At 39.4% G+C, this 11772-nt stretch overlaps 1 protein-coding gene across 1 annotated transcript; it reads right to left on the bottom strand.

The window, feature by feature from the left end:
- Nucleotides 1–3568: 3568 nt before the first annotated feature.
- TTF1 (transcription termination factor, RNA polymerase I) lies at nt 3569–11565 on the bottom strand. The gene is made up of 11 exons (XM_010024481.1): nt 10970–11565; nt 9389–9604; nt 8334–8596; nt 7791–7976; nt 6851–6929; nt 6441–6571; nt 5657–5885; nt 5250–5339; nt 4961–5026; nt 4170–4255; nt 3569–3735 (listed from the first exon to the last, which is right to left on the bottom strand). The coding sequence occupies exons 1-11, from the start codon at nt 11563–11565 to the stop codon at nt 3569–3571; spliced, it is 2109 nt and encodes a 702-aa protein (XP_010022783.1).
- Between the last annotated feature and the right edge of the window lie 207 nt (nt 11566–11772).

Raw genomic sequence — 11772 nt, forward strand, 5'->3', positions numbered from 1 at the left:
AGGAGTGGGGTGCTAAAATCCCGCTGTAGAGCCGCGACCGAGCCGAGCGCAGGGCAGTCCCCGACATGCTGAAGCGATAACACCTCAGAGAAGCTTCCTCAGAGGCTCTGAGGCAATGGAAGCCACGGCCAAGCACGGCTCTGCCTGCCACTCAGGGGGCAGGAGAAGGTGCTGCCATGAAGCCACTTGGCTCGACAGGTTGTGTCCCTGCCCCATCACTTACTGATGCTCCAGGCGCAGCAGCGATGCTGTCCCTGAGGTGCTCCAGGGAAGCAAACAGAGTATTTTTGCCTTCCCTCAACTTCTTGTTCGACTTTACAGAAGAGGCAGGGGGAGAAGGCAAAGCCCTGTTTGATCTTCAGCTGCTGCCACCGTAACACTCCTGAACTTTGAAGTGCTTCTCTGCTGCAAACACAGTTCTTGGAACCTGGCTGGCTCTGGCTTTGATAATATGTCGTGGTTTAAGCCCAGCCGACAACTTGGAACCACGCAGCCACTCGATCACTACCCCCCCAGTTCCTTCCTCCCCCGGCTCCCGGAGGGATGAGGAGGAGAATCGAGTTGAGATAACAGCTCTCCAGTAACTAAGGTATAATACAAACCACTACTGCTACCAATAATAATGATAAGAGGAATAACAAGGGGAGAGGACACAACCGCTCACCACCCGCCGACCGATACCCAGCCTGATCTGGGCCTTCTGGGTGACTCCCCCCAGTTTCTATACTGGGCATGACGTGCTGTGGTATGGAATACCCCTTTGGCCAGTTTGGGTCAGGTGTCCTGTCTCTGCTTCCTCCCGGCTTCCCCTCCTCCCTGGCAGAGCATGAGACTGAGAAAGTCCTTGGTTGGAGTAAACATTACTTAGCAACAACTAAAACCATCGGTGTTATCAGCGTTGTTCCCAGACTGAAAGTCAAGAAACACAGCACTGCACCAGCTACTAAGAAGGAGAAAAAATGACTGCTGTAGCTGGACCCAGGACATAATGCCACACAGCTGGGGCTTTTTTTCCCTCTGTAACACCATTCAGGCCATTAACACACCAGGGAAATGGTTGAAGCAACAAATCTGCTTGAATCACCTGAGGTTTTAGGGGGGACACTGCGCTTTTTAGACTTGAAGGATCTGTCATGCTCTTATTTATAATGCAGTCTGATACTCAAAGCTTTGTCAGTGTCAGTTCCTTCATCAGTCTGTGGCCTCTGTTTTTGTTAAACCCCTGCATGGAGTCTGTGCTGCTTTCACTAAGATTCAAATACCCACATTCAACAACAGCCTCCCTCTATCTTTCTAAGATGCTGGCAAAGGGAGAAGCTTCTGCCACACACACTAGGACACGAAGGTGCCCTGGAAATACATTTCAAAAGGTGGTTTTGAAGCCCAAAACTGCAAGATAAGCAAAGTACAGAACAAGATACCAGAGCTAAAATGGACATCTAGCTTGTCTATACTTCTGACAAGCAGCCCACTAACTTCACCCTAAAAATATTATCATCAGGATAAGCCCCATTTGATCTCCCCCTGACTTAGAGCTGGACTGTGTAGCAGGAAACTCTCCCTGTGAGCAGGGACACCTCTCAAGGTTTGAGATTCCTTACCTGAGACTAAGAGATCCTTCCTTGCCTGAGATGGAGAGATTCTTTAGTCACATTTGACTGACAGCATGCTGAATTAATACTAATGAAATGTTACCAATCCACATAGCTACAATATTAATTAGAAACTTTGCATAGATAATGGTATTAAACATAAACTGTTGTCCAAGTCCAAGACTAAGATTGCATCCAGCCACACATAAGCCCCGTCGGGAGTTCAGAAAGCAACGGGGTCCACTCTGAATCTCATGACTCCATGGAAAGGTCTTCCTTATCCTTTGCATCTCCAGTCTGTCTGTGAATCATTCTAACTTGATTCTAACTCTATTTTCCTTTGTTTCTTCCATGATTAATAAGGTGAACCTTGCCATCAAACTTACTGACCCACTGTTAAACTTTATAAAAGTCCATCAAATTTATTGAACTCTTGTAAAATTATTTTAACTCAATAAAATACATTGCTGCTTCTCTCTTTTGAGTGAGGTGCATTCCACTCATCTGCAAGTTTCCCTTTAAAGTGAAGGATAAAATAAATCTTGTTACAGAGGTAGACGTTTATTTCTGTGAGGTCTACTCTACAAACAATATGACCATGCAAAAAGATTTGGAGGATCTCCATCTTCCAGGAAAAGAAACAGCTTGATAAATACAAACCACTTAGTTCTTCAGCTTTTAACCTTCAAACCTGCAGGGCAACAAACGCAAGTCAAAGACTTAAGTTCAAGGGAGCTGGTACATGTTTCTTTCCTTCCGACCCGCCAGCCCCATTTCATTTCCTGGCTGGAAAACTTACCCTTCCACCAGTGGCTGATCTCCTGGGGTGTCCTGCCTGTCTCACAAAAATCACACTGGTTTGTGTCTTCAGAGAGACTAAAGCCAGACACAGTTAAACATGGGAAGTTCTCAATTAACATCCTTTGCTACAAGTCACAGACCAGAAGAACCTCTAACAAGGCCTTTATTTCACACCATTGAAAGTTCTGCATTTTCAATGATAGTTATTAAATTCTCACAAGTAGTATGCCAGAGACCAAGTCCTCCTGCCTTACTTTTTAATACAACATATAGGAAATATAAACAAACCGTACAAATACTTTACAGGCACAGTAAGATTTTTGGGTTGTTTGTTTTACATTCACTCAGTCAATGCACAAGTGATGATTCTAGGCAGATAGTTAGAAGTATCATACAAAGCCATGAGTACAACCTCGTCTTATCCCTCAATTTTCTTATTAAAATTCAGAAACTCTCCTTGGCACAATAAAAATAAATATATGTCTCTATACATAAATATACACTCACTATTTTGTCTCTGTATTCCAAATATTAACAAAAACATTTTAAATGCACTGTTCTGGTTCGCATGAAACAACATCACCTTTTATGAATAGCAATGGACAAAAGTCCCTTTTCACTACAAGGGCTGATAAAAGTGTAAGCCTATATCAAGAATAAAAACCACTTTTAGAATAAGATACCTGTTAAAGAAAAAAAAAAAACCTCAAAGTTGTGCTGTTAGCATTAAAACAGGTGTCTTAAGATTTGTTTATTACAGAGATTTAAAAGCAAACCAAAAGCCTTTTATCAAAGTCCGTATTTCAAAAAATTACTTAAAAACTATTAAAGTTCTGAAAACCAACCTCGTGCACACAGGCTAAACAGCAGCTTTCAACTCCACAGAAAACAAAGTACTAGAAAAATACTGGTTCTGAGACATTCAGAAAGAAAGTTGAATGCTTAAATACAGTCTTCTAAACCCAGACTTAATTTAATCTAATAAAAGATGGCACAAAAACTGTATTTACCCGTCTTCAATATGAAACAAGAAAATCAGACATGTGTATCTTTACTTTCTTCATCACTAGATATCCTGTGTACCTGCAGTTGTTGGTCTGTGCTTCCAACCACTTTCAACCAGATCCATTTTGCAGTTCAATGTGTACACTAGGAACTGTCTTTAGCGCAGTCAATTAATCACTCTCTTCATCAGAGTCAAAAATGTCACTGAGTCGGAAAACCTTCTTCTGTTGCTCAGGTGCTGAGTTTGAGTTGTCAGGACTAAGGTTTTTCCCTTTCTCTTTTTCAAGCTTTTCTTCAAGTTCCGGAAGTTTGTTTTTATAAAGATAATCAACGATTTCTTTGGGGGAGAAAAACAGAGAGAGAGAAAAGTGGTCTAAATTGTATCTATAGAGGAATTGGATGTCATTAGGAAGCAGGATCCCACTAACAGAAATTATTTTGTCAGTGTTAAATGCAAAAGAACCAAAAAAAATACACTCTTCCAACACACACACACGAGAAACTAAAAAAAGCAGTCAGGAAACTTTAAAGCCAAGGTTTAACTCAAAAAGGAGAGGTTCATAATCACTGCATGAAGATGTCATTGAAAGTAAACTGTTATTAAAAAAGAAAAATAGGGCATTTAGTAAAATAAATACAAAGCCTGAGATACCAGCCAATTTACTTAGGGGAAAGCTAAGAAATAATTGAGCTAGTATATGTATCCTCTTAGATTCAAGCAAAAACATTAAGGAGTATATACATATATACACAAACAGCTGGGATACTGACCAGGAAAAGTCTTTTTTTGCCATAAAGGGACACAGCTGACTTTTAGCTTACGAAATTTTGATCGAACATAGGCTCTATGGACATCTCTGAAAAGAGAAGAGTTCAAAGAATTAGTGGTGCAAGGAACTATTGCGAAGTTTAGTTGTTACCGAGTTACCCATTCATGAGAGTGATGCCAGTCAAACAGTATCTTAACTTTAGATAGGAAGGACAGATTTCAAATCCTAATTAAAACAGTTTTACAGGACAGCAATTCCTCTTGAAGGTAAGAAGCCAAACCATGCCATCATACATATGTGTTATGTGTTTAGTGAAAAGAGAGAGTGAATGAAACCGAAAGTACGTGGAAAACGTTAAAAGCACTGTAGAGCAAGTACAGCACTCACAGCATTGGTTATTTCATATTCAACATTTAACTTTGCTTGGAAGAAACTATTATATTGTATTACACATTCCTATAGTTATCCCTTTTTCCCCAATATGTAGGGATGAACACCCAGAAAAGTCTTTTATCAAAGGCTTTAGCACAGACTATATAACAGTTCTAAGCACAAATATGCTGGGAATACAAGAAGGGTTGCCTGAAGTGGTTATACGTGGTTTCAGAGCTTATAGGCATGGTTTATTGCTCAGTGCTATGCAAGGATATACAATGGTATGTTACTAAGCTAAGTGATGTTTTCTATAGTTGCAGAGGTCTAAGAACTTTGATTCCTTTATGGAATTTTAAGACAGTCTGCTTCAACAACCCTTTGTGTGAATGAAAAGAGGACCAAAAAAAAAAGGTTTACCCAATAGCATCACTGAGTTCTTCCCAGTTTACATCATTAGGATCCTCCACATTCATTTCATACAACCTAGGAATATAATACAGAAGTAGTTTGTAGGCAGAATTCAAGAAATAATTCAATTACACTCACAACTCCCCAGTCATAAGTCGCAGGGTATTTTGTTCTAAAAAAGAGCAGTTGTGAAACCTGTACGGAACTGCAGACATGCCATTCGCACCCTGCAAGCCTTCATAAACACACACCGGAACAGTAAGAAATACAAAAATATTCCAGTACCTCTGAACTATACCTTTTAATGAGATTGATCTTGGCTTGTAGTCCTTTGGTCCCCCTACATAACTGCTGCCCTTTGCTCATCTTGTTTATTAAAATTGTAGTCCTATGAAAATACAGAGGGGAGGAAAAAAAAGTTTTTATCATTTGAAGAAATTCCAAGCATCAAAAGGAAGTGTCTTCAAGATGCTACTGCTGCCACAAAGCAGCAGAAATCAGGCTTCACTGTCGCAGCAAGAACAAAACTCACCAGTGGCTAACAAAGTTATCTGTCTCAGTCACATTTACGACGCCTCTTCTGTAGCCTACCACCTATTTATTTCCTATCTTACCAAATAATCATCATGTCACAAACAGTTTGACAGAATAAATACTCCCCAGAACACATTTTACTGTCTATCTCAATTCAGTATGAAGACTTACCATTTCTGTTTACATTGTCTCCAATATCGAGTTCCCACTTTAGTTTCAATCTGACTCCATGGTAATTTCTTGCACAGTTTCTCACGGTCAACTAAGATATCTCTATTTGACTTTTCCGATATGGAAAGAGAATTTCCATCTTCCACTTCTATTCTTTTCCTAATCACCTCCTCCACTGCACGCATTAACTTCTGGATCTCTTCCTCTGACCAAGGGCCATAATTAACAGCTAAAATTGAAAAATAAGGTTAAGGCATAATTTATCATAAATGATTAGTGAAAAAAGGCAAAAGATCACTTTTATAGAATCATAGAATGATTTGGGTTGGAAAGGACCTTAAGATCATCCAGTTCCAAACCCCCTGCCATGGGCAAGGACACCTCACATTAGACCATGTCTATTCTTATTTACAGGACCAGCTTCTTAACACATTTCCTAGAAACTCTTCTGCACACCAGATTTGAATGAGGAGCTCAGCCTAATCACCAAAGAACAGCACTGATGCCAAATTCCTCCCACCCTACCCCCAAAAGCATGTATTTAGATGTCAGTTCCATTTAATAAAGAGGTGCATTTGTTGCATTTCTTTTCTCTTTCCCATCAGACTGTTCTTATCCCTACCATTTGCAAATGCAGAAAATGGTTTGGAAAATTAGTAAGAAAAAAAAAAAAATCCATTTTAGGGATTTTTTTCCCTAAAGTTTAGGGCACATAAAACATGCAGTTAAAATAACTTCTCAGTTGCAATACACAGAATGAATTGCTTTTCTGAAAATGACACACCTGACTTGATTTCAGAGTATTTCATAGCAACTGAGAGGTTAGAACGGGACATCATCTCAGAAATCTTCTTCCAATCATTGCCATATAGAGCATAATACTTCTTCAAATTTTCTGTTTCTTCCTTAGTGTACCTAGATGAGGAAAGTGGCAAAGCTTCAGCTGCAGATTCAAACCATTCCAGTATCTAGAGCTGTAATCTTTACAGATGTTTCAATGTTACTCATCACTATGCCATTTCATGTCACACTTTATAACAGAGGAATTGATAAGGACTACTTAGAAAAATGAACTGTCAATTACGACACAGTGGCACAAATGGGAGAGGTTACCTTCATTTATATCCATTTTTAGTGGACAAAGAAACCTCAGAGACTGATATTAGCATTCAAAATCTCCTGCAAATTACTCACCTCCCTTTATAATTATTTGGGTCAAAGATCTTCCTTGCTCGATAATATATCAGCCTCCAGGGTCGTGGTATGCCCTCAGCTAGGAAGTAAAATGATTCACTTAAGTAACATTTCTCACACAGGTGAGGCCACTTTCAAAAAAAGCCAAAACTAAACAAAACCAAACCCCAACAACAGACATTTTCATGACCATGCTACCAATGACAGATTCTCTCCAGTCAAGATAATGTACTCTACAACACTCCAGTAACTGCACAGGGAATGGTCTGAACAGAAGCTCCTGAGGAGTTTCAAAGATGTAATTGTTATGACCGTGGCAAGACTCTGAATGCTGAGTGATGGTAAATAATTGTGTACATGCCTGCACACCTGCAGGTGAATATTGAAAATTGAACTTTTAAACTCTCAAGCACAAACCCAAGTACAAATTGTATGGACTGGCTATACATTTGATCCACATGCAGTTAAGTTTAACTAACATATTGTTTACTCCCACTAATAGAGAGACCTAATTTCTTTCTGTTTCTGCCATCACTCACTGAGTCCTAAACCTGCCATCTCTTTATGTGCTCTAAGAACATTCAACAGTCTCACACAGGCCTCAATAACACCTGCCATTAATAAGTCACTATGCTTAACTATAGCCTAGCAAATAATGCACTTTAAGCCACAAAGCCCAAAGGCAAATTTGGAAGTCTGTAAGTGCTGCTGGCCATGATGGTATTTTAATCTCTAAACTCTGCAAACCCAAGAAAAGATAGCAGGAACAGTATGTGTAGTTGATAATCTGTACAGCAATCTCAGCAGCACGCTCCTTTTTTGCCAAATTTAGCAACATTAGTCCTTTTCAATAAAAAATTAATTTGGAAAATACACTGTGCTATCACCAGGTTGTGGAATGTAACATCCAGCCATTTGTAGAAGGAACTTAAATACTTACAAAGTTTTTCACAAAAAAGATATTCTACTTTTAAGCGACTGATAGTTTTTTTCTCTTCTGGATACCTCGAGGTAAACAGGAGTTTCTCAGCACTGTCTATTCCAGTAATCTTTAAGAACTCTTCAATATTTTTCCGGATTTGATCATTCTCCTTCTGGGAAAATCTGCCAAACTTGACAGCCATACCTAAAATGTACAGAAAGTTTGATTAAACAAAAAAAGCAAACTTCAAGTACCATCTCTAGTACATTTCAGGGTTTAACAAATATAACAAAAGATCAACAAATTCAAAAGGTTAAAGAAGAATACTGAAAGAGACCAAACAAGAGGTGAGAGCAGGGAATTTACACATATACTTTGGACTGTAATTCAGTAATGAGGAAGTTGATGCTACAAAGCAGAGAAACAGATGTGCCTGTTAGAATGAAGCAAACCAGACTCTATGATGTGACAGACACGGTACAAAAACTATGTTCCCTCTGTCAAAGCATTAGCACGCCTGCACAGTCCTTTCACACAGCTACAATATTTTAGAGAGCTCACCTTGTTTTTTAAACTGTTTAAACCTTACTAGGTCTCTTCCAGCCATCTTCATGACTGAACTATCCGATATAGTCCTCACATGAGGAATAAACTCTTCCAGTTCCCGTTTTGCAGTATCCAAATCCATGAATGAAGACATGGTAGAGCTCAGGTAGTCGTCTTCATCATCCACTTCATCATCCACACCCTTATCTGTGGTTACTGTTTCAGTAAAGGTACTATTCTGGTTCTTCATTCTATCTGATGCTGAGGGTTCTGGTGTCCTGATATAAATAAAAAGAAGAAAGAACATAAAATATACCACTAGACCTCAAAAACAGAGATTTTGTCAGTATCTCTACCATTACAAGAATGAACATGTTTATTAAAGAACCCGAAATGCTTCACACCATCCACCCCTTTGTATTTCCCATCTAACACAGACATAATTTATTATCAGATTTCTACAGTTACAATACTCAAAGAGCTTGAAGCTTTGAAAATTGCACCTTTCCCACAAAACTCTCACATACGGACATACAGAAGAAATAGTCTCTCTTGCTACCACTGGCAACACAGAACTTCTCTGTCTCTTATCAGTAGTCTAATTGTGGGTTCCACACACTCCAAAAGCACCAAGAGCTTGTCTGTGGTTTGGGTTGGAAGGGACCTTAAAGCTCTTCCAGTTCCAACCCGCTGCCACAGGCAGGGGGCACCTCCACCAGAGCACGCTGATCCCCACACCCCGTGTTTTAAGACCTTGTGCCCAACCTGGCCTTGAAGCCGGCGAGGGGTGGGCCAGCCACAGCTTCTCTGGGCATCCTGTGCCAGCACCTCAGCACCCTCACAGGGAAGAACATCTTCCATACAGCTAACCTAAATCTACCTTCTGCAGTTATAACGACACTCTTAAAGTAGGTCTCTGTAAAAACACAACATATTGTAAAGGGTTTTGGAAATGTTTTTAAGAATTCATACAGAACAGACTGAAGAAAAATCTGGGACCCAAATAATGTGATAGAAACATGGGGGAGGGGGTTGTAAAAAAAATGAACAGAAACAAAACCTAAACATACTTTACATCAGAATCTGAAGAGCTTTCGTCTGTGATAAAGGCTTTGCTTTTGATTTTCTTAGAGCGCACTGGAGGGGTTTTAGGAGGCTGATTAGCTGCTTTAGTCATCTTAGAAAAATTAGCAGGTACATCCATAGAATCTTCACTCCTGGCAGCAGAAGCATCGCATTCACCATTCTCATGCCATTGCCCGGGCGACGCTACACCATCCGTTTCTGTAGCTGACGGCAGCTCTGTGCCTTCCCCTTGCCTGTTTTGCTCTTCAGGTGACAACAGTGACTGGTCAACTGTTATATCTGCTGCTTCTTGTGTATCTAAGGTACTGCTGCATGTTTTCTTCTTTTCAGATCTTTTACTGCCATTTTTGTCTTGTGTTTCTGAGGTAGGCAGCTCATGTACCTCACCCTCGTCAGGTAATTTTTCCTTTCTTTTTTTCTTCTTCTTTACAGGTGGTTCTAAATAAACAGATTCAGGCAGCTCATGTACCTCATCCTCTTCAGGTAATCTTTCCTTTCTTTTCTTCTTCTTCTTCTTCTTCTTTACAGGTAGTTCTAAATAAACAGATTCAGGCAGCTCATGTACCTCATCCTCTTCAGGTAATCTTTCCTTTCTTTTCTTCGTTACAGGTAGTTCTAAATAAACAGATTCAGGCAGCTCATGTACCTCATCCTCTTCAGGTAATCTTTCCTTTCTTTTCTTCGTTACAGGTAGTTCTAAATAAACAGATTCAGGCAGCTCATGTACCTCATCCTCTTCAGGTAATCTTTCCTTTCTTTTCTTCGTTACAGGTAGTTCTAAATAAACAGATTCAGGCAGCTCATGTACCTCATCCTCTTCAGGTAATCTTTCCTTTCTTTTCTTCGTTACAGGTAGTTCTAAATAAACAGATTCAGGCAGCTCATGTACCTCATCCTCTTCAGGTAATCTTTCCTTTCTTTTCTTCGTTACAGGTAGTTCTAAATAAACAGATTCAGGCAGCTCATGTACCTCATCCTCTTCAGGTAATCTTTCCTTTCTTTTCTTCGTTACAGGTAGTTCTAAATAAACAGATTCAGGCAGCTCATGTACCTCATCCTCTTCAGGTAATCTTTCCTTTCTTTTCTTCGTTACAGGTAGTTCTAAATAAACAGATTCAGGCAGCTCATGTACCTCATCCTCTTCAGGTAATTTTTCCTTTCTTTTCTTCTTCTTCTTCTTCACAGGCAGTTCTAAATAAACAGATTCAGGCAGCTCATGTACCTCACCCTCGTCAGGTAAGTTTTCCTTTCTGTTTTTCTTCTTCTTCACAGGTGGTTCTAAACAAACAGATTCAGGCAGCTCATGTACCTCACTCTCTTCAGGTAATTTTTCCTTTCTTTTTTTCTTCTTCTTCTTCTTCACAGGTGGTTCTAAATAAACAGATTCAGGCAGCTCATGTACCTCATCCTCTTCAGGTAATTTTTCCTTTCTGTTTTTCTTCTTCTTCTTTACAGATGGTTCTGAATAAACAGATTCAGGCAGCTCATGTACCTCATCCTCTTCAGGTAATTTTTCCTTTCTGTTTTTCTTCTTCTTCTTTACAGATGGTTCTGAATAAACAGATTCAGGCAGCTCATGTACCTCATCCTCTTCAGGTAATTTTTCCTTTCTGTTTTTCTTCTTCTTCTTTACAGATGGTTCTGAATAAACAGATTCAGGCAGCTCATGTACCTCACCCTCTTCGGGTAATTTTTCCTTTCTGTTTTTCTTCACAGAAGGTTTTAAATAAATGTAATCAGCATCACTCCCATGACAAATATCACAGCTACCCTGATTTACTGCAATACAAGTTACAGCATTACTTTCCTCATCCATATTATCATTATGCTTCCGCTTCTTTTTCTTCTTTTTCTTTTGGGAAGCATCCACTCCAGTTTCATTACTAATGTCCTGCTCCAGTTCTACACAAGAATTATCTAACAAAGACTGTTGTTCCTCCTGCTTCTTTTTTCTTTCCTTCTTTTTACAGCCTTCACCACTCTGTGCTGCTTGATCTTCAAGCAGAGGTAGAGAAGCAGAGCTAAGCTCTGCATTCTGTATGCTTTCTCTTTCATCATTTTCATGTTCCTTATCATATTCTTTGTGTTTTCTCTTTTTCTTCTTCTTCTTCTTCAGAAAATCCTGAACTTGAAAATCATCTGCACTTGCTTTTTCTGTCATCTTTCTTCTTACCTTAAATAAAAGATACGGGGTTTACTCACATTCTGTAATTTATGTATCACTACACAGTTAAAAAACAAACAGGAAAAAACAAAACAAATCAGCCTCCCCCTGAACATTAACATACTAGAGAACAACTCAACATTAACTTAGAAACATACAATGACGACACTTACTTTTCAATCCAGCTAATTTTGCAGTGGGACT

This window comes from Nestor notabilis, unplaced genomic scaffold (assembly GCF_000696875.1).
Source record: "Nestor notabilis isolate BGI_N333 unplaced genomic scaffold, ASM69687v1 scaffold13151, whole genome shotgun sequence".
Taxonomy (NCBI): domain Eukaryota; kingdom Metazoa; phylum Chordata; class Aves; order Psittaciformes; family Psittacidae; genus Nestor; species Nestor notabilis.